The sequence below is a fragment of the Dunckerocampus dactyliophorus genome, chromosome 2 (genome assembly GCF_027744805.1).
Source record: "Dunckerocampus dactyliophorus isolate RoL2022-P2 chromosome 2, RoL_Ddac_1.1, whole genome shotgun sequence".
Taxonomy (NCBI): domain Eukaryota; kingdom Metazoa; phylum Chordata; class Actinopteri; order Syngnathiformes; family Syngnathidae; genus Dunckerocampus; species Dunckerocampus dactyliophorus.
In genome coordinates this window covers 7,384,009-7,407,641 of record NC_072820.1, presented here as the reverse complement: position 1 = coordinate 7,407,641, position 23,633 = coordinate 7,384,009, and the positions used below count along the sequence as shown (strand labels likewise).

Genomic DNA, 23,633 nt, shown 5'->3' with positions numbered 1-23,633 from the left:
TATAGGTTTACCATGAACTAACCATGAAAGTATTCCATTTAGAAATAAGGAATCCTACTTCACAGAAATTCACTTATCACTGTAGGGTATGGAGCCGATTAACCGCGATAAACAAAGGACAATTGTACGTGAATTTGTCTGTTAAATGGTAAACATTTTTTTAAAAGAGGTACACATTAACGTGGGTAGTATTCTGTGTGGACAAAAGAGGTAAATCCAAAGGTGTGTGTACAGTATGTGTACTGTACAAAGGTGTGTACAGTATGTGTACTGTACAAAGGTGTGTACAGTATGTGTACTGTACAGTACGTTCCTCTCGCTATACGCCGTATGACTCCATGGTGCCGATGCCGATTCGCATCCGCGGGGTTTTCCTCCTGGTCAAGCAGGAGCGATTCACCCTCCAGCAGTGGCAGACGATGTTGAAGAACCGACAGCGGCAGGAGGCGCAGGGGTCGCAGCACGGCACATGGGAGGAGCAGCTCTCCCGCAGGAGGCTGCAGCGACGCACAGGGGTGGCGGCCTCTGACGTGCGTTTCTGGAATCACACAAGCTGAGCGTTAACAGATGACGGCTGCTGGCAAATTGCAGAATCGCGGCACGACAACAGGTTGATGTGTGCGCCGTTGTGTTGCGCGTCACGTGACAGCGACGCGGTTTGTGTTCCATCTAATAAACGGCTGCTGATGTGCTGCGTGCGTACAAGTCGACACATTTGCGTGTGTTTTAGTTTGAATGATATGCAGCTCTAAGAACGTTTACGTAAATCCACATGAACCACCGATTTCCTCTCAAAGGGGGCATCTGAAAACTGATTGGAAAATTAGAATGACAATGGAAAATTACAATTTCAATGGAACAAAGGAACAAAAACCTACAGGACTGGGATCCTCCGCTGGCCTTAAGATCTTTTGTCTTGCAAATAGCCGCCTGGTCTTCACTTGGCTCCCAGCTAAGATTCAATTGAAAAGAGGCAGTGTTTATTGTCCATATTTCACTTTTTTTTTTTACACTTTAACACAAAGAAACAGTGTTAATAGTCCATAAGCAGTTCAGGGTGTACCCAGCCTCCACGTCAGCTGGGATAGGCTTCAGCCTGCGTTACCCTAATGAGGACCGGCGGTGTAGAAAACGGATGGACGGACGGAATAGTCTGTTTCTCTGCGGGCAGCGGTAGCCCCAGTGCACAACAGTTTGGATCATTTTCGTTTCAACCGTCACCTCTTCTACGAAACAGATTTTATAACAGCGACATGCAGTGGAACCTTGGCTAGCAAGTTTTTCGGTCGAGGTGAAAAATGTTCCCTCGGTTTGCGTCCAGTATGGCGCTGTGTCTAACTGTGTTTTTAATGTGTTTTCATCACAAACCGTCCTTGTAAGCAGCTTGCTAATACATGGAAACTGCAGCCATACAGTCAGTGCGCTCTGTCGCTCGTCTGTGATGTTATCAGCGGTTCACTCTGTTATTCTTTGCTAACTAGTTAGCCACAAGCCGAAAAAATGTTAACACCAAGCATGGTGTTATCGTTTTACAATTATAGTTTTACATTGGGAAAACAATTCTCACGTTCTTTAGCAAAATGCTGGCGCTTGCAACTTTCTTTGGCTCCACTGTGGGTCATTTTGCTGCCATGCTCAAAAGAAAAGCAGACACCTGAGGTGAGAAACACGATTGAATTCGACAAATGACTCATGGCAAAACATGAAGGTGGTGTCTGCCACATTGTGCCTTTGTGATGGTGAGGGGTGGGGGCGGCCGTTGCCGAAGTACACCATAAAAAATGCTAAAAAGACCCCTTTAAACTTATTAAGCAACACCAGAGTAATTTACAATTAACATTCTGTGTTTTTGAGGCGACCACTCTTCATCGCCGTGTCTTAAGGCTTGAGCCCACGTTCTGCGAGTTCTCTATTTCATCTCCAAATGTTTCGCCCTTCTTTTCTCCTCGAAAACTAATGACGCATTGCTCAATTCTTCGCTACAATCACTGTAAACATCCTCTGTATCGCACGCCGCTGTGTTTGTGTAGCTGAGAGGTGCTACTCCGCTGATGTCACTTCCGCAAATGATGCTTTCCTGCAACAACGAGTTCGTCATGGCCGCCGCCATGAACTATAAATGGAATTTTTGCTTATTTAGCATCGAACACTGTACAATTATGAACAATATATAACATATTTTAGCAAAGTTGATAAATCATGTCAGTGATTAATTGGTTCCAGACCTGTGAAGTAGTATTCCTTTTTCATAAATGGAATACTTTCATAATTAGAGCATAGAAAACCTGTTTATGACCTTATAAATACGTGTTTTAGCATCGTTAGAGCGCTCTAGACATGAAATAAAACCTTTTCAGTCAATTTTACACTCTTTTTACCCAATATAGCAAACATCCATCCATTTTCTATGCCGCTTATCCTCACTAGGGTCGTGGTGGTATGCTGGAGCCTATCCCGGCTGACTTCGGACGAGAGGCGGGCTACACCCTGGACTGGTCGCCACCCAATCGCAGGGCACATATAGACAAACAATCATATAGCAAACATCATAATAGAAACTAAGACATCTGCGACATAAATAAGACATAACATGGACTCACACATTAGTACACACAGCGTACTTCCTGTCTCATCATTGTAACGATACTGACACCTAGTGACCAGTGTACAGTATTACTGTACCCTGCAAAAAAGGGTTGACCAAATATAAGATACAAAAAGACTAGATTTTTGGAAAAAAGTACTTAAAATTAGTGAAATTATCTGTCCGTGCAGTAAATAAATTTAATTTGGTAAGAAATCCTAAATTAAGATTTCTATATCTAGAAATAAGCAAGACCAAAAGTCTAGGTTTAAGATTTTTATATCTTAAAAATAAGCAGTACCTTTAAGCTGGAAATATATATTTTTTTTACCTTATTACAACCGATAAAAAGTGAAATGTTCCTAAAGTTTGTCTTGAGAGACACACATGGCGACTGGGCGAAGTGAGCGAGGACCGAACCAGCAACCTTCCGGTTTCTGGACAGCCTGCTCTACCTCCGGACGCCCCAACATAGAACCGACACTGCAAAAACAGCCATACTTGAAAGAAACCCAAATTATCTTAAAATGAGACAACTTTTCTTATTTCAAGCAAAAAAAAATTCTGCCATTGGGGCTAAGAAAAATTAGCTTGGCTAGAATTCTCATAACTAGAATATTGTTTTTGTGACTTTTAAGAATATGGGTCCTAAAATAAGCAAGTTCGTAAGAAGTAAGGCAAATGCTCTTCTAAGATTCCTAAATTGAGATAAAATGTGCTTTTATGAGGCAAGATTTAAGTAAAATATTTACACATAGCCATTTTATAGAGTCTCAAATATATGGAAGGAAGCCAGTACACAAGGTATTCGCGTTCCACCAGGGATTTGAACCCAGGTTACCTGCTTGTGGGGCTACTATACTAACCACTCAGCATTGTCGGCATTGTTAGTTATGTCGGTTATTTTTCAACACGTGTGAGGCAAAACCTGTTGTCATAAACACTATCAGAATTCTTCGTTGGCATGATTTGCATGTAAAGTCGCTCGTTTTTACATTTATAAACTGGGCTGGATGTTCGAACCGCGATGTAGCGAGGGACGACTTTATGCATTTGGAATTGTTTTCTGTATTTGAAACTAGAACTGTAAAACTGTAAAAATGTGTTTTGTGTTCACATTTGAGGCTTTTTGGAACGGACTGATTGGATTTGCATTATTCCTTACGTCGGACCTTCTGGAACCAGTTCCTGACGCCAAGGTTCCACTGTATGTCCCTGGAGCATGTTTATGACGATCCGACATGAGAACAATCTGTCATCTCCCTCACTTGTTGTTCCCTCTGACCCCTAAGACAGCAGTCTCCTTGGATGTTGTCTGTTCCAACTGAAGAATTTTTCTTGGACTTCTCCAACATTGGGAGGCACCACCTCCTCCTGATAAAGGGCTTGACCCTGGATCAGCCCACAAAGGCGTGACAGGCTTTGTGATGACCGAGGGATACAAGAGATTGTACAAATAGTTTCCTCCAAAGCAACAACGAAACCTGATCACCCAGTCGTTACTGTCATAACAGGTTTGTCCTTAGTTAGGCCTCTTCTAAGCAAGAAAAGCAAAGACAGAAGGAACATTTCACACCCTCGGATCACCAGCCATGACTGGAGAGGAAAAATATAACCGTGGAAATGCAAGTACTGCAAAATGAACTTGACTGCAGCTTGCTAATTCATTGATTAATTAATTATTCATTTTACATGTACCCTGTGTCGAAGGGAAACACACACAAAACAGTCCAGGGACTACGCTGCTCTTAAATAAACCTTAGATCTTGGAATGAAATATTCCAGTTGAAAATAGCATGAGAACAATCAATGAAAACACAGCGAGGGCTGGATTTACATGTCTGTGTGCACTCCTTACAACAGTGGACCCCGACCTTTTTTGACCCACGGACCGGCTTGTGTTCCCGCAAATCAAAAACCGCGGACCGGGGGGGTGTTTCGTACATTATAGCGATCTAATTTATCTAATTGAATCTCTCGGATTGTGATGTTTTTGTGTGGATATGAAATACTGTATCTTTTGGCCAGACGTGGACGAGGAGGTGGTGGATCAACCATCACTTTACTGAAAGAAACAACCACGGCAAAACAACATCCACAGCACAGGCATCAGCTCCTCCTCCCTTTTCATTTACGGTCTCACAGACGGTTGGAATGTAGAATTTCAAGCAGGAACGAGTGGACACGAACAGGGATGTTGTTCTCACTCAGGTGTAACTCAGGTGTACTATTTATTAGTACCCATGTACTCATTTCATTCTTGGGGCATGTCATTGGCAACTTCAAACAACCATCCATGTGGGTGCAATAATGACGCATATGAGTGTGCTGCGGGTCTAAGCCCAGCAGGGGCCCCATGAGGGCTGACAAACTTCCACAGCAGTAGCGCTATGCAAAGGGGTCCCCTGTGAATTTTTGCCTCGGGCCCCAACAAACTCTAGAATGTGTGGTAGATCCTGTTTGGCCAACCACCCGAAGTAGGCTTTGAGTTTTGGCCCCTTGTGCAATTGAGTTTGACCCCTCTGCTCCGGACAATCAAAATAGATACATTTCATTAAGCCCTTCAATCCATGCTCAATTATAAAGTACCATGACCAGATGGTTTTCCAGGAAAATTTTATAAATAGTTGTGGCCACTGCTGGGTCCAGCTAGCGGCCGATATCACTCATCAATGGTGATCTTAAAATCATCTGCAAACCATTAGCTCGGAGGCTGGATCACATCCTCCCGTCTATGATACACCCAAACCAAACACTCTAACAACACTAACAACAACAAGTCTTTACACAGATGGTGGATTGCTTTTTCTCCAAAATTCACAGTATTCTCCCTCCTCAACAGTTGCACTAATAGATAAGTTCTCGTCTATATCAGATCACTCCATCAACTGGAATAGATCCACAGTGCTGGCCATCGACCGTGCGATTCAAATATCAAATATCGATCAAATATCAAGGTGTTAATATTTCCTCCAGCCTGTCAGACCTGGCCAGTTTGAATTACACTCCATGACTCAAAACAATAGAAGATGATGTAAAAATGTTGATTTTGGCTAAGATCGATGACCTTTTCTCGATGTATCGTATCAGGTTCACGACATAAAACTCAACCATCTGTACTATCTTATGAAGAAATACATTTCCACGTATAAGCTTAAAGGGATTGTTCGTATGAAGTTTCGTGACATCCCCATCAGCAGTGTGACGAAGATGCTGGCATATTCCTCCGCGACGTAGCGCCGCGGCCATCTTGTTTAGCGGAAGAAGATGCGAGCGTCTTCATCACATACACAAGAATGCACAGGCGACAGTGAGCAGGGATACGGCGGGAGACAAATACGGCGCAGAGCGATTTGTGAGGTCTGACTTTTTTGAGGAGGCATTTTTGTGATGCAAATCTATGACTCTTTTGAACGCATGTTGTTTTGAGAAGCCAAACTCCTTACTTAAATAGCCTGAGCAACTCAGCGGAACTACGTTCCTCGTCACGGATCTCCGACCAGAACCAGACTCACGGGACCAATCGGGGGTTAAGTCACTGTTGATGCACTACACTGCTGAACTATCCCTTTAAAGACTTTAAATTTACAACACCAAGAGATCACAGAGGCTTACGACTACCAAACTTCCTCTACTACTCCTAGAAATGGATTAAACCTCGCCCATTTGTCAGCCTGTGGAGGGGTATTGAAGAAATGTGGATGTTAATTAGCGCAGACCGACCCTTTATTAGCTCCAGGGTAAAAAAACCCCACCATGTCTGGAATATGATGTCAACACCTCTCTGTCTGCCTAGTGGGAATGTCTTAATATAACAAGGTCTTCACTCATCACATGCTGACTTACACCCATGTGGAACATTCCCGTCATCCTGCAAAACAAAAAACACTAAATTTCTCATTGTGGCCAGGGAGTGGTGTTAGTCACGCAGAACGTAGTACTCAAGATAACCTGTTCATCCCATTTCGGGAAGTGACAGCACAATATTTTTGCAGTTATGGCATAAAAAATCCTGTTTACGATTTTCTAAATACGGTTTTTAACATTATTAGGTCCCTCAAGGCAAGAACTAACACCCTTATACATACTCTTTACATTTATGTTACACAATATAGTAGATATAATCAGAGAAAATGAGACATATTAGACATAAATAAGACAACATAGACTCACACATTCGCAGTTCCTTCCTTCCCACGGCGGCTATCATCCCAGCAATGTATTGTAATGGCGGATTTAAATGGCTTTACCCAATACAGTACACATATAAGACTAAACGAGCCATTTAAGATGTAAATAAAACGCCTGTTTGTGTGTGTCACAGTAAATGTGTTCCCTAGCATCATGTCTGGCCCGTGTCTCGCCGAACACCGCCACCTAGTGGCCAAAGTAGCTACAGTACTATAGTCACAATTTGAATGCTTCCTCTGTCTTGTATTTGCATTTTAATTCATTTACTTAGTTCATTTAGCCGTTTTTATGCTTGAAAACGCTTCATTTGGGCCAAGAATTATTACAGTTTGTTTAAATATGCATATTTTTATACTAATAACCGTGATCGAGCAAGCAAGCGATGTTCAAACCACAATGTAGTGAGGGAGGACTGTATTGTGCAATATGAGTGTAAAGGTGATATAGGGGTGTTATTTCTGTGTCTAGAGGGCTCTAATAATGGTAATAATTGTGTTTAGAAAGTCGTAAGTTTTCTATGCTCTAACTACGAAAATATTCCGTTTATTAATATTGACTCCTACTTCGTGGAAATTCACTTATCGCGGTCAGTTCTGGAACTTAACGGCGATAAACGAGGGATTACTGTGAAAGAGAACCACCTTCGTAGTACAGGCAAGCCTGGGTTAAGACACATTATCAGTCACATCAAAGTTCTTATTATTGAAACCGATGGCCAGACAAACAATTGTCTTTGGCCTTTTGTGATGCTATCCTTCCAAAAACGGTAGCATGTGCAGTCATGACTATTGAATACCAACAAATATTTGCCCCCCTCCCAAAAAGAAACAATTCTGTGAAGGCATTGTTATCATTAGAACAGTAAGGACTGGAAAATCAATGCTGAAAATGCAGTGGCGCAGAAATGATATGCTGGGCAAAGGCTCAATTCCTGCTCATTCCATGGATGTCACTCAGTCTATTTTAGGGTGCCTTGAGCCCCCCCATAAAAAGTTCAGAGAACACAGGGAAGCAAAACAGTGAGCCAGATAATACGTCCTGATAAACCTGTCAGCAAAATCTTTCAACAAGCAATAAGTTACTTTTACTGCTTGAGAGAACAGATGTATTTCTGTCGGCCGTGTTTATTCTCGGCTCTGCTGTCTTGGTGCTATGATTGAGAAGTCGAAGAGTATGACATTCCAATGGAAAGACCTGGAATGGACAGTGCTTCCAATACTCAATTTTAAGACTTTGAAAGACTTTTTCGAGACCCTTTTTGACTTTGTTTTTCTGATATGCCATGGGATCCCAGTGCCTCGATGCCCAGTGTTCCAAGTTTAAAAGCTTTTTTTGCAGAAGGTGCAGGCCGCTTCATATAAGTTTCCATTAACCGGCTTCAACCACGCATTAATGTTGGCTCCGGAGCCACAAATGGTCTAACTTGCAAGTACGTTATGTTTGTTACGTCAGTTATGCTTGATGCACGTTGTAGCTATGTTACAGCCTCCTCTAAAATTGCGGAATTTAAATGCGAGATTTATATTCACGCATTGTTTTAAGTACAAGTAACATTAAAACATTTTCAGACTTCTCAAATTTGTTTTGGATTTTATGAGATTTTCAGAGAAAGGCCTTAAATTAATTGGATTTTCGACTTTTTAAAACCCTGCAGACAGCCTGTTATATTTACATTGTCTAAATGAGTATTTTTTGCACATTGTTATTCACTTTTATCTCTTCACACTGCTTATATCTGTAGTATATCTAATAATATAAGTTATTATACTTTATACATTCCCATTTGCACCTCATATTAAATACTACTAATTATACATTAGTACTTCTGGTTAAATAAATCCTAAAGCAGGGGCGTCCAAAGTGCTGCCCTCAGCTCATTTTTTATTGACCCCATGGTATATTGAGATACAGTGTTCCCTCGTTTATCGCGGGGGACAGGTTCCCAAAATATCCCGCGATAAGTGAACTCCACGAAGTAGCCAACAGTATTTTTGTACAATTATTATATACGTTTTACGGTTATGGTTTAATTGATTTCGAACATGCATGCAGTGTACATTGAATGCGTCATGTTACAAGTCACAGCTCCACATGTCCGAAAAGGAGTAGGAAAAAGCAGAGCTTATTTAATCCTACCCCCTCTACATATACAGGTACACATATATTTTAAAAAATATATATATTTTTTTAATTTAGTTTTTTTTTTCCTTTTTCCTCCTTCCTTTTCTTTCTTTTTATCCTTTCCTTTCTCCCCTGTTGATATCCACATCCTCTGTCTTTGGCCCTTGCAACAATTATATCGAAGTCATTGTTATTGAATCTGGTACTTCTAGCTTCATGGAAGCACGCTTGCTTCTCCTGGACTTCCATTTAGTTTGATGCAGTTTTTACCGTTGGTGCTCCAAGTGCTTTGTATCTTTCCCTGCTTCCTCAAGTCTCGTGGTTTCTTGGCGACGTCGGCATGCGTTTTGTCAGATCCTTGCCATCCATCCATCCATTTTCTATACCGCTTCTCCTCATTAGGGTCGCGGGGGTATGTTGGAGCCTATTCCAGCTGACTTCGGGCGACAGGCGGGGTACACCCTGGACTGGTCGCCAGCCAATCGCAGGGCACATATAGACAAACAACCATTCACACTCACATTCATACACATTCATTGGAGACAATTTACTTTCTGCAATTAACCTTTTTGGAATGTGGGATCTCCAGACTGTGTGGCCAACATGCTAACCACCAGACCACCGTGTGGCCCCATCCGTGCATAATACTTTATTTTCTTTAGGGTTTTTAGCTTCCTTAAGAGCAGCGCGCAAGGCAGCATTGTCATTCAATAATACCTTAATATCGTCCTGCAGAGCCTTGATCTCTTCTACAGGGTTTTTAACCTCCTTAAGAGAAGCGCTCAAGTCCGCATTTTCATCCTGCAACTCCTTGACCTCTGCTCTTAGTTTCATAGCCCTGCTCAGTGCTCTGTTTTCTTCCGTAATGTTTGTGACACCGAAAAGGACATCTATGATCGTTTCGTGGCGGTTATCAGGATTAAGGTTCATTTCTGCTTTCAGAAGATATATATCCATCCTTATATTTGCAAAATTTTCCACTGATTTTGATTGCAGATTCTCAATTTCTTGCATTATTTGTAACAGAGTCATCTCTGGTGTCTTCTTCTTGAGAAAATCTTTGAATCCTGGAGTTGGTTTTTTTATCTGAGTCTGCGTTCTCTTGTGTCTTCTTCTTCTTCTTGAGACAATGTTCGAATCCTGGAGTTGTTTTTTGGATCTGATTTTGAGATCTAGAGCCAGTAACAATTTGCTTTGTGTTTGGCATTGTTGCTAGGCAACCGTTTTGAACTTCAGCAATTAGCCAGTTAGCTCAGGTATCGACACTTGTAACTAGTTTATCTCAAGGAATGTGTACATCTTGCATATCCAAGGTAAAGTCGGGGGATTCAGCAAGCAGTGCTGATCTTGTGTTCATGACGTGTAGTCAGGAAAGCACCAAAATGGTTAAAATTTCCAGTATCTTCAACAGAGTTCCTGCCATACACGTCCTTCCCAGTCGAGGGGAAAAAAAAAAAATGTCATGCAAGAGACAAGAATCAACTTAACAACACACACACACACACACACACACACACATAACATCACGCCTCCCTCTCACACAGCTCGCACTTAGCATAGGACTTTTGTACACCACCAAAAATGTAAAAATAACTGTGTTTTAAGGCTATGGAACGCCTCACCATACACTTTATACACTTTCCTCAGATAGACGTTAACATTTCATCACATTTGTCTCTTGTTTAAACACTCTCAAAGTTCAAACGGCAAGCTTGGACACAAGAAATTATTAAGTGGCTCACGCGTATTTACCGATGATTTACCGTATTTGCCGATGCATCCTGGCACCGTTCAGCTGTAGCGTTTTTTTGTATCCTCGTTAAAACATATCGCTCCTGTCGTCGTATTTGACTTTTTTACTGTCGTCGTCCTCCGTGAACTCAAGAGTCATTTACAGTCTTCCGTAAATTTCTGCCTTCCTTCAGCATGTCCAGAAGTCCAACTTTTTGTGTGATGGCTGGCTTCCTCCTCTACCATTTGGGTGCGACCGTAGGATTGTGGATGTTGTCGGGGGTAAAACGTGCAAACATACAGCGCTTCAGAGTCACACTAATAGCGATCGAACATTTATGTAAATTTGGCAAGTCGAACGCATTCTGTACTGCACGGGAAGGCACGGAGGAGACTGACTGACAATGGTGTACAGTCCCTTAACCAACCAGGATGCAGAACACAATGCAAACACAAAGCACAAACACAATTCCGCCAAAAAGCGAGTCTGTGAAAACGTGAAGCGCGATGTAGCGAGGGAACACTGTATCATATGAGAGCAGGGGCGTGCAAACTTTTTCCACAGAGGAGCGCATACTGAAAAATGAAAGGATGCAAGAACCACTTTGATATTTTGTGAAGCAACGTGTGTAGATACTGTATGTTCAGAATTATACATATTTCAAGAAAAAAAATGCATCTCAACTTTGTGATGTAAGTGAAAATGCGTATTATTAGCATGAACTTTGCTCTTTTGCTCCTTTTTTTCCCAATTTTGCTTGGTGTTTTTTTTTTTATTTCCCATAATATTATAACTTCTTCCCCAACCTAATTTTCCACAAATCACAACTTTATTTTGTCTTGTTTGTTTTTCATGTAACGGCTTTTTTGAAAGTATTTTTTTCAACTGACACTAAAATGATTATTTTTCCTCACCATATTACAAATGAATTCTCATAAAATGGCAACTTTTTCACATTTTTCCCAATATTTTGACTTCATTCTTGTAAAATTACCGCTGTTTTTTCCATTTCTGCTATTTACTATTAAAACATTCTTGTAAATGTTCTTCTCGTAATTCTAACTTTATTCCCATCATATTTTGAATTTATTGTCATAACGTAACCTTTTCCACAATGTAATTTTCCAAAAATGACAACTTTATTTGTTGTTTTGTTTTTTTCTGGTATTACGACTTATAAAATAACATTGTTTTTCTTTAATATTTATGTAAATCTTTAATATTGAAATATTTTTGCTACTAAAATGACATAATTTTCCTATTTATTATTCTTGTAAAATCATGACTTTTTCTCGTGAGATTACAACTTTTCTCCCTTAATATTTTGACTGTATTCTTGTCATATTACTGCTGATTTTTCCATTTTTACCGTTGTTTTTTTAGTTGTCTTGTTAAGTTGTATTTTTAGAACGTGCCGGGGGCCGCACTTTGGACACCCCTGTATTAAATATTACAGTAATTTGCTTTGTCACGTGTAACACAAAGCTAAGATGTTTTGTTCAGATAGCTTAGCATATCTCGACCTACATTAGATTTGCTTTTAACGTCTTTAGTGTACAAAATGTTTGAACACCTGTGTCCGAAAGGTATTTCATTGGGTGTCTACCTGTATCTGACACATTTACAATAAAGTTGATTCAAATCTCTAAGAAGGTTCTTGCATTGTCATTGTTCAGCATTAAAATGATAAGTATTTTAGTATTTCAGTGAGTGCCCTATTAAAGGCGAATGAAATGATGATGGGCTATACCATAAGGCAGGGGTGTCCAAACTTTTTCCAGCAAGGGCAACGTACTGCAAAATAAAAGGATGCAAGGGCCACTTGGAGATTTTGGAAAGCAACACATAGATATATGCTAAGACGTTATATATGGCTCAAGAAAAAACTGCATTTCAGCTTTGTAATATACAGCAGGTGAAATGCTACTAAAAATGACTTTTTTCCATAATAATATGAGTTTATTCTTGTAAAATTGTGACTTTTGTTCTTCATTCGATTATGACTTTTTTTTCCCATTTCTGCTGTTTTTGATTTTTTTATTTTCCAACTATTTCATTTCAACTTTCCTTTTGTACATTTTCTCCTCATAATTATAACTTTATATCTTTTAAAACAATTGTGTATTTTTTCTTTATTTCAACATTGTTCCTAAAGTGATATTTTTCTTCATTTTACAAGTTTATTCTAATAAAATTGCAACTTTTTTCTCATTAGAAAACAATTTTTTTATCTTAATATTTTGACTTTACTCTTTGACTTTAATTTTTCAAATATTTCAACTTTCTTCTTGATTATTTTCTTCTTCTAATATTTTGACTTTATTCCCATGTTATAAAATTTCCCCCAAACTTAGTTTCCAAAATGGACAACTTTATTGTTTTTGACTTTACAAAAAAAAAACAACATTTTTCTTTAATATTTAAACTTCATGCTACTAAAATGACATTTTTCCTCATGCTATTACTTTATTCTTGCGAGATTATGGCTTTTTCCTTGCTAGATTACAACTCTTTTCTTAATATTTTGACTTTTGATTTTTTTCCCATTTCTGCTGCTGTTGTTTTTTTTTTTTTAAAGTTTCCTTGTTAAATGACATTTTTAGACTGTGCTGCAGGCCGATAAAATCACAGCCGCGGGCCGCAAATGGCCCCCGGGCCGCACTTTGGACACCACTGCCATAACGCATATACAAAGTAAGAGAGTCCATGTGTAACACATACTGTATGTATTTGCTTTACTTACATTAGCAGAATTACTGTATGTCTACTGAATCATTCCCCTCTCTGCAGCACACATGCAATCACGGCCAAAAGTTTTAGCAGTGACTTAAACTTTATGCTTCATTTTTCATTTTTTTGATCCCCATAAAAAAATGTAACAGGCATGTAAAATGTTTTCTTAAAAGACACTGAGGCAGCTGAAATATTGAAACACCAAATTAGAGTCATTCCAAGTACTTTGGGCCGCAGCTCCAATCCCTGCAGGCACAAAATGTCAAATATGAACTTCTCACCTGTGTCGTTGTAAGCCTGCCCCACATTCTTGGTGTCCACAATGTAGCAAAGAGGGATGATGAGCAGCAACAGGCAAAAGTGTTTCATCTTCCTCATGATGGAGAGATCTGTGGATGAAAACAGTCGTTCATCGCTACAACAGACTGCAAAACTGTGAAGGACGCAAGAAGCCAAGACTCACGTTCTGTTCTTGTTGCCGCTCGCTTGATCAAGAGTCCTGTTACTCTGAGAAGATTCCACTCTGCTGTGACTTAAGTGTACTCGGTAGGCTCCGCCCACCTGCTTGAAACACTGCAGGGGATGATGTAGTGAAGGACACTTGGTTGCCCTGGTAACATGCACTAGATAGGTACATGTGAAATGAGAAACAGGTCTACTGACACGGTCATGACTTCATACAACATTAGGTACAGTGCTCCTCACCTTTTGTGGCCTCGATGTTTTGCAAATTTTTTTTTGTGCATTTTTTTTTCACAGTTTATGAGCGCTGTTACAGGCCGAGCCTGGCCCTTTAAGAAGGACTGCATTGTGGGAAGTCGAGTGTTGTACTTCTGTGCTTTAGCCCTAGGTGGCTGTGTCTCTCTCTCCTGTCTGCACCGCCCATTCTGCGTCCTGATTGGCTGTAGACCATTGTCAATCAATCTCCTGTTGTGGTCAACGCTAGCAAACTAGCTAACCATGTGAGCTGCTTGCCAATAATGATAATAAACAATAGAAGAAGAAGAAGAAGCTAGCCATGTGACTCTAAACGCTGTCTGTTTGCAGGTTTAACCCCCGACAAAACCCACAATGAAACGTTCTGCACCCAAAAGGCAGAGGAAGGCAACCATGGCACACAAAGTTGGACTTCTGGAGATGCTGAAGGAAGGTAAAAGTAGAGGATGTAGGGCGCCAGTACGGAATAAATGAATCTTCGGTTCGAGGAGGAGTAAAATACCAAGACTGGAGCAATATGTTTTACAAGGATACAAAAACGCTATAGCAGAACGGCGCCAGGACAAATGGGCACGGTCAGATGAGTGAAATACGGGAGAGTTACTTAATAATTGATTGTGTCCAACCTCGTAGGTTGATCATTAAAATTCAAATGAAGGTTTGAGAGTGTTTAAACAAGAGAGAAATGTGAGAAAATGTTATTGGCTGTCTGAAAAAGTGTATAAAGTGTATGTTGAGGGGTTTTACAGCCTTAATGCATATATAATCATTGTAAAAAATGAAGTTAGCAACATCACTTATTGCAGTCTATTTTGGGAACCTATCCCCCACTATAAACGAGGGAACACTGTTCTCCAATACAAGAGCGGTATCATAGATCATATCCATTTGGACTGACACTGTCACAGAGGTATTCGTTTAACCCTGGATCTAAGACGACCCCTCTTTGGAAAATTATTTTTCAAACAAAATCAAAGTGTAAATCATACCTGTCATCATTGGCGTTTGAAAATAAGGGACATGTCACGCTCTTCTCAGTCGCCTGTTGTAGTGTGTGCTTTATCCATTTATATTTTATGTTGTTGCTCACTTCTCCTCTGTTGGCTTGTTCAGATTCTGACACCTCCAGAGCTGGGCTACTGGATCCCTGCAGCTGTTTCCAATCAGTACCCTTTTTAGCCTCCTCACCTGCAGCCATCCAGCGCTGGATTATTCTCCATGGTTGCACTTCCAGACCATGTGTACCTCTCCTGCTACCACTCACCTTTGTCCTTCTGATGCAGCTCGCCTCGCCACTCCAACCATCTCGGCCGTCCTGCAGTCCAGTCATCCGTCCAGCTCACGTGGTAGATCCAGTTATCCTTTGTTGCTGAGTGCAGTCCTTGGTTTTGCAACCACGGTGCCCTTCTTCGTTTTGCACCGTCGTCCTGAGTTCCTGTTTTTTGCCTCATCTATGTTTTTCGTTAAATAATCTTGAACTGTTGGATTCGTTCCTGTGTCTGCATCCTGGGACCCAATTACACCGCTCCTCAGAGCCTGACAGGACATTTCCGGAAAATAAGGGAAATTAGGGGACGGCAGTGTCTCAGGCCATCCAGAAATCGGAAGGTTGCCGGTTTGATCCTGGCTCCCTCCACCCAGTCACTGTTGTTGTGTCCCTGGGCAAGACACGTCACCCACCTTACCTCCAGTGCTGCCCACACTGGTGTATGAATGTGAATGAATGTTCGGTGGTGGTCGGAGAGGCCGCACGCGCGAATTGGCAGCCACGTTTCTGTCAAGACTACCCAGCTGCAGCTGTGCCTACAGATGTAGTTTGCCACCACCAGTGTGTTACTGAGGAGTTGTTGGAAATGTGATGTGGAAGAACTGATTACATTTTGGGGAATGATCTGGAATCTGGAATTTTTTGAAAGGATTCTTAAACATTGCGAGATGGGACCATTTTTGGCTTTTGTGCATATAACTCCACAAAAAATGATCAGAGCACTTTCCAACAGTTTCCAATAGGTTCTATAAAAAAACAAAGACTGATCCAAAAAATGTAGGATTATTATTTTGATGTGAATAACAATATGGGGGCGGAACTATGGAGGTCTGCGCTCTCCAAGTGCTTCTCTAGTTGTTATTAAATTCCTCAGAAAAAAACAGACAGCCCGCTGCCAATGCGCTGCACAATTGCCCTTGCAGGCTGCTGTGGCTCAAGTGTGGATACCCTCACCATCGTCACCTGCAGTACCGAAGAGTGTTTGATTTGGATACAAGTTGGAACATGGGAAACTATTTAGAAGGGCGAGATATGAGAGTTTCTCGGAGAAAAACGGGAAGGATGAAAAGTACCGTCAAAATATATATATAAATATACAAAAAAATCAGGTTTTCAAGCTCCGACATCGGTCACACAGGGAGCAACCCGCCTGAATTAGGCGGTCCGGTACCCCATTCTCCCCGAGTTCTCCCCACAGGATTCCTCGAGAAACACAGTCCAATGCCTTCTCCAAGTCCGTAAAACACATGTGGACTGGTTGAGCAAACTCCCACGCACTTGGTCCACAATTCCACGACCAGGAAGAAAATCACACCGCTCCGCCTGAGTGAGAGAGAAAAAGGATACCATGTACTGTATCTTCTTTAATCACCATTGTTATTATTATTATTGCTTTCATGATTCCTCCACTGTTGTTTGATACATTGCCCAACATTTAAACCACTTTAAGTGGGTCTCTGTGTCTGTGTGCATCCCTGCAGGTCGTTGGTATTTGTTCGTGACAGGAAGAAAAGCTTTGACTCGCTTTTGTTTTTGTTTTTGTTGTGTGATGATGACCCATATTTTCCAGACAAATACTGTTTTATATTCATGTCAGTAGGCAGTGGGCCACATGGGCAATTGCTCAGGGCAGCATTCTTGAGGGAGCAAAGCAAGGATGGCGTGGGCGCTGCTCACATGAAGTGGATAAACCTCGAGCCTGAGCATATTGTTGTGAACTTGTGTCATGCAGGAAATAGTCAGAGGCTAACTTTCAGGAAGTGCTCTATTCATTGATACGAGCAGCTTAGCAAGCACTCACAGCACACCGCATGAAAGAACAGAGGGTTATCAAGTCGAACCGCTACCTCACTCAAGGTGCGGTCAACACAAAAACAAGGCATGCTGGGAAGCTCACACGCAAACCAGCGATGTGCGGTGAGGTTCATGGCTGGTGAGGCTCAGACTCCTTTGGAGTTTTTTTTTTAAACGTTACCACAGGTTGTTCATTAAAAGGATAACAAGAAACAGAAGAGAATCATTTGGTGAAAAATGTTGTCAAATTGTTTATAAATACATAATTTGTGGTAGTAACTGTTATTTGTATGTGAAGTACATGCAGCCTATCCTTCTTTTACTTTGTTGTAAAAGTCTGATCACCTTTTGTTGAGCTTGGATATACAATCCTCAAATTCAATCATCCACTCGGCAGAGCATAAAAATATTGCCGTATAAAAAATAAAAATAAAAATAAAAACAAAAAGCTAGCTTTTCCTCTCTGTGGAAAGATGGCAGTGACAAGCACCTTCCAGCTCAAGCATGGCCCCATCCCTTCAGGATGAGGCGAGTACCGCAGCACCTCATTTTGTCCGATGAGCAAGAATAATGATGTCACACTTACATTATAGATTAAAAAACAGGCTGTAGAAAGTCGTGGCGTATAATAGATGTTTCTGCAACATTATATTGTCATCATGCTGACAAACAAACTCACATGATCCAACTCAGTGAGTGCACTCAGATGGTAGGCCGGAGAGAAGAGATGCTTGCGGCGGTCTCGTCTTAGGTTTCTGCCCTGTATTCGGTCAGGAAATGTGCAAATTCAGCAATGTTTACCTTAAAAAATGTTTAAAACGATTGGGATCACACAGAAAACACATGTATTATACGGCTTAATGGACCAATGATATTATTTTATGTTATTAGTTTTTATTTTTCATTTTTTTAATTTTTCATCATGACAGGTTAGGGCTCCCCTGACTGCACATCCTCAACACGGTAGATGTTATTACGCTACGAAAATGTTAAAGCGAAGGGTGAAGTGGGGGCGAAGGTAAGAACATACGACAGTGTCATTGAATAGCAATGATTATCGTGTACAGTCAGTGTACCTCGCAATATGGCGGTTCGATTATCACTCCCTCGCTCTACCGTGGGTTTTCAAAAATGTATTAATTAATCAATGATCGCTCTTTTGTAGTTGTCTATGGCGTATTATTATTGTAGCAAAAAAATATTGAAAAACAAAGGTATATGTACTACTCTGGCCACTAGGTGTCAGTAATGTTCCATTATTGAGACACGTGTAACCCACCTTACTTTCCTCTGTGTTGTGTTCTGGTGGGTTATGAAGAAGGAGGACTTGATGGTCTTTGATGTCTTTCATTTCTGCGTAAAACATACAATACATGAGCTGTGTGTTCACCATGCATTTCCTGGTTTTCCTCGTCCACATTAGAAACACGTGTGGACTATTCAGCGGAATACAACACATGGAACACACTAGAATACTTCAACTTTGTAAAATAAACAAAATGTACAGCTGGTGCAACAATGACATCATACCTGCTGTGTGAAACATACAATACATGAGCTGTGTGCTCCTCCACGTATTTCCTGGTTCTCCTGGAAATCAAAAAGAGATCCTAAGGACATCGCACATGTCCAGACATGAAGAGACGGCCGCTAGCCGACCCGTGCTAGCGAAGCTAGCTTCCGCTTCGTGAGCAGACCATAGTTTTAAAGTGCACAATACAATAAACACGTCAGCGAAAACTCTCACCGGACATCCGCAAAGCAATATACAACACATCACAGTCTGCGACGACACGGCACAACAACTCTACAAACACATTTCACGCAACTTTCGCGGAAAGAGCACATTTCACATCTTACCTCGAGCGCGCGCGTGCGCCCACCGCGATGTAACTACGTCACCACGTTCCAGCACACGCTGACGCAACACTCGCACCACACAAAACTAGTACATAAACATATTTAAACATACAAAATCTAACAATAATGCTTTAAGTGTTTTGGTGAAGTGAACCCGTTACACATGACATTAGATTACAGACACACTGCCCGAAATCAGCCATGGCATGTCCGACATGATAGAGTGAAAAGAAGTTCTCCTCCCATTCTGTGTGGAAGTGGTAAGCTTGTTTGTCCTTCTTCCCCACTCTGTTCAAACCATTTAGGTTTAGAATACAGTGAATAAATTGGAGGCTCGTTAGCTCGCTAGCTTGATAATAGTTAAAGACTTGACCATGGCTCTGCAGTGATCCTCTGCAGTGATCCGGTAGCCTGCGCATTACAGGTGAGCAACATAATGTAAAACATTAATAGGAGTGTAGAGGTGACTGCAGGGGCGTTATTTCACGTCTACAAAGATCTAATAGTGGTAAAGATTGTATTTAGAAAGTCATAAACAGGTTTTCTATGCTCTAACTACAAAAATGATCCATATATTTAATTGAAGCCTACTTTGTGGAAGTTCACTTATCACTGTCGGGTCTGGAACCAATTAACCGCGATAAATGAGGGGTGTATTAACAATTTTCTGCATGACTTATATTGAGTTTTCAGCGAACATCATCTTATGTTTCGGGCCGGTGTGCAAACTGGTTTAAAAAATGCTAATTGGCCACTTATGTCACGCTTGGTGCCGATAGGAACCCAAGATGCGAGGCGGTGGTGTGTGCAGCTGAAAATAAAGTCTTTATTCAGGTCTCAGAGACACACAATCAAAGTCCAACATCTGGTAATGGTAATGGTTTCATTTGATTTGAACGTGCATACAAGCTACAATGGAATACGTCACATAATTCAATACACAGTTCCACATGTCCAAAAGGAGTAGGAAGAAGCAAATCTTATTTAATCCTACCCCCCACCCGTTTTTTTTCACTTCCTGTATTTCATATGTGATCTTTTTAATACATAGCAAAGTGATAAGGTAATGTAACAATATGGTAATATAATTGTCAAGGTTTTTCCACAATCATAATAAATAATAATCGTACATAATAATAAAAAAAATACTAATAAATACAATTAAACATAACATAAGGTCAAGACTTTTCTTTCTTGTATTTTGCAAACATCAGTTGCTTGTACTGTTTCTTGAAATCGCTCATCTTGGTGCTTTGTTTGACTTCTTTACTCAAGTCGTTCCTTCATTTAATTCCACATACTGAAATGCTGTGGGTTTTTAGCGTTCTTCTCACGTATAAGTGTCTTAAGTTTAGTTTTTCCCCTGAGATCTTATCTCTCCTCTCTTGTAGAAAAGTATTTTATGAACGTTTTTGGGTAGCAGGTTATTGTTTGCTTTGTGCTTCATTTTAGCTGTTTGAAAATGATCGGCAAATTTTAATATTTGTGACTCTAGAATTAAAGGATTTATCCTAACTGATCTTTTTGGCAGTACATTTAGTGAGTGAAGATTGCGTTTGTAGTTATTACGCCCAAATCTTCACACAATAAGTTAGATATGAAAACACCAGAGAGCAGTAGAGTATGGAGTGATTTTTGGTCAAGGACAAACTTTGCTTTATTCAATATTGAAGTATCTCTCGCCACCTTATGTGGTATATTTTTAATGTGAGATTCCCAGCTTATTTGTTCATCTATTATGATCCCCAAAAATTTAATTTGGTTCACCCTTTAAAGCGTAGCACTGTGGCTAGGAAAAAGTATGAATGTCAGTTGATAACCACCGTCACGCGGGACCAGTTAAGTCTGGTTGCGGATTTTTGGTTTTGTCGAGTCGCATCTTGAGCACAAAGCCTTGGTTTGTTCAGTCACTTTCGCCGTATACCGCCTTAACTGGTTATCAACTTACCCTGTCAAGTCCGGTTTTCGGCTTTGTGCTAAATGAGTTCACATGAAAGGGGACGTTTGACGTCATATTATTCTACTTCCCCTGAAAAGTGAAGAGATACCACCCAGCGTATTTTACAAAAAAGGAGTATGGAATTATTAGGGAGCGTTATGAGGAGTTCCCAAAAGATTGCGCCGTGACACATTAACACTTATCCAATTAAAAAATAAATACACTGGAGCAACAACTTTCGTTTTTGATGACATACTGTAAATTCATTAAATATTTTAATCTGCTGTATCTCGCTGTGACCACCAGATGGCAGTGTTTTGGGTGAGACGTGTTTTATTTTTTTTCCCTTTTTATAATAAAACATGTTTTTTAACGCAGTTGATTGGTGCCTCTGAGTGTTTATTCCTCCAGCAAATATTGCAATATAAGAAAACTAACGGGCTGAGTACTCACGCAAGGACTCCTGTGACATTTACGTCATTAATTAATTCATGTTATTAATATTTCATCCTTTATCTTTTCTCTTCTTCTCTGTCCCCTCCTGCTCCGGCCCGGTCGCTCCAAGTTTGCTTAATAACAAGCATCAAAGTCAAATAAATTCTGTATAACAGGGGAATTGTATATCACACTTCTCCCTGGCAGAGTAAATCTGTTGAGCACTTGATGGCATTTAGATGTACAATTAAAAAAAAACAAAAAAAATGTACATTTCATCCTCTCGGGAACCTCGTAGGTTGTCAATAAATGGTGATGCCATCTCTGAATTAGTTAAACAGTGGCACTTTCATAGCCTGTTTTAAGCTGAAAGCCTGGACCTGGCCTAACTTTAGTTACCATGTTGATAGAGCTACTTTTGCTGAACACGTAAGTCGGGCTTTCCACTCAAACACAGCTTGCTAACCCACTAAAATCGCTTCGCAGAATACCCACAACAACTTATGTTTGAGCTGTTTTACGTTCATTAGATCACTTATGTGCATCTCCGCATGATGTCTTTTAATAAAGCAGCAAAGCATCTTTGAATCGTTGCAGTCAAATGGTACATATGCATCTGATTTGGTTTCCAGTGCAATCTAGCGACCGTTTCCATTTAAACTCCAGCTAAATTACATATGAAAATTATTTCCATGTTTGAAGTCTGAACAATCAATCCAGTATACCCACCCCCTCTGACATAGCATCTTTGATTTTCCAGTATCCCGTAGTGTTCTTTATGAGCTTTTGCACTGTTTAAATAGTGAAGGGAAACAGCGCAGCTTGGAAATGCATTTATATACGCCTTTTGCACAGATATTAACATGCACATTGACATTTATTTGAAAGATAATTTCACTTAACTTTCAGGTTAGATTTTTGATGACCACAAATGAATCCCTAGGGTGTCAAGTGCAGGTCATTCGGCTCTTACAAAACTCTTGATCAGAGTGTAGATGACTTTGGATTCAGTGCTGATAAAACAGAAACAAAAGCACAAAGTTTTCCTAAGTCAAATGAATCAATCTTCTCATTCAACAATCAGTAGGCTAGCAGGAAACGTTTTGGACCCACGGCCCGGCTCGTGTTCCCACAAATCTCCGGGGGTGGTGGTGGGGGTCGTATGGCGATGTAATTTATCTCATTCTCGTCCATGTATTGTGTAAAACTAAGACAGGAACAACATCAAATTAAAAGCACAAAGTGAATACAGACCCACCATCCACCACTATAAGCTTAGAGTTTGTTTTCCAGAGAGAAGATTATAGCGCCGCTGCTTGACGTGTGTGGTAACAGGCAGTGTGCTAGCATGAATTCACTTGAAGCTGTGTACACACCAGATATACACATTAGCACTCAATAACGTCATCAAACTTTACCTTTAGGCATTCCCACAGAGTATCAGCATTTGGGAGCAAATAGGAAGTGAAAAAAACCTGATAAAAAGTTGACATAGTTGACAAACTGTGCAGTGGGAGAAGGCTAGCGCACGTACAATGGTGCGTTCAAGGACTGTCAAACAAAGTGGGACACTCGCAACAAACCATATAAACATACAAAAACTTCAAACTATATTATTTTTTGAATAAAATAATGGGCCATACTGTATTTCCAAAATTGATATGCATTTACTTAAAATTGTATTTAGTTATTTACAAAAGTATTTATTTTTGTGTGTGTGTGTGTGTGTGTATTTTTTTTTATCATTGTGCCCGAAAGGTTTCCCCTCCCAGTTCGGCCCCGCCCACGGACCGGTACTGGGCCCCGGCCCGTGTTTGGGGACCCGTACTGTACAGAATGATGCAAAAGCACAATGTTAAAAATCAGCAGATTTTTTATTAAAGAGCAAAGAAAACCTGTTAAAGACTTTCAAAATGCAATCTTTACCATTATTCGAGCCCTGTAGACATGAACTAACACCCTTATAGTCACGTTTACACTCCTATTATTTTTTGTTTACGCCACATTGCTCAACTGTAATGTGCAGGCTACAGGATCACTGCAGGGACACGAGACAGCCATGGCTTTAACCTAGCAAACTCGTGAGCTAAGTAGTTAGCCTCCAATTTATTTTCTATATTCTAAACTTAAGAACAGGTTTAAAACGGAATAGGGAAGAAGGATAAAGAAGCCAAAAACGTACCACTTCCACATGGAATGGGAGGAGAATTTCTTTTCAGTTGGACATGCCATGGCCGATTCCATCTAATGTGACGGTAAT

At 40.5% G+C, this 23,633-nt stretch overlaps 1 protein-coding gene and 1 long non-coding RNA gene across 6 annotated transcripts; both read right to left on the bottom strand.

Moving 5' to 3' along the window:
- Window positions 1–319: 319 nt before the first annotated feature.
- On the bottom strand, window positions 320–13,739 carry asip2b (agouti signaling protein, nonagouti homolog (mouse) 2b). The gene is made up of 3 exons (XM_054768220.1): window positions 13,643–13,739; window positions 9,614–9,753; window positions 320–538 (listed from the first exon to the last, which is right to left on the bottom strand). Exons 1-3 carry the CDS (start codon window positions 13,737–13,739, stop codon window positions 320–322), a joined length of 456 nt encoding a protein of 151 aa, XP_054624195.1.
- A 91-nt stretch (window positions 13,740–13,830) lies between these two features.
- On the bottom strand, window positions 13,831–22,922 carry LOC129177681 (uncharacterized). 5 transcript variants are annotated; one of them, XR_008569646.1, is made up of 6 exons: window positions 22,792–22,922; window positions 18,670–22,386; window positions 18,419–18,492; window positions 17,819–17,899; window positions 14,067–16,668; window positions 13,831–13,984 (listed from the first exon to the last, which is right to left on the bottom strand). It is a non-coding gene; the product is annotated as an uncharacterized LOC129177681 (long non-coding RNA). The 5 variants fall into 5 exon arrangements; XR_008569644.1 differs by having other exon boundaries at window positions 13,831–15,266; window positions 15,343–16,668; XR_008569647.1 differs by having other exon boundaries at window positions 13,831–16,668; window positions 18,670–18,729; window positions 18,887–22,386.
- Window positions 22,923–23,633: the final 711 nt, after the last annotated feature.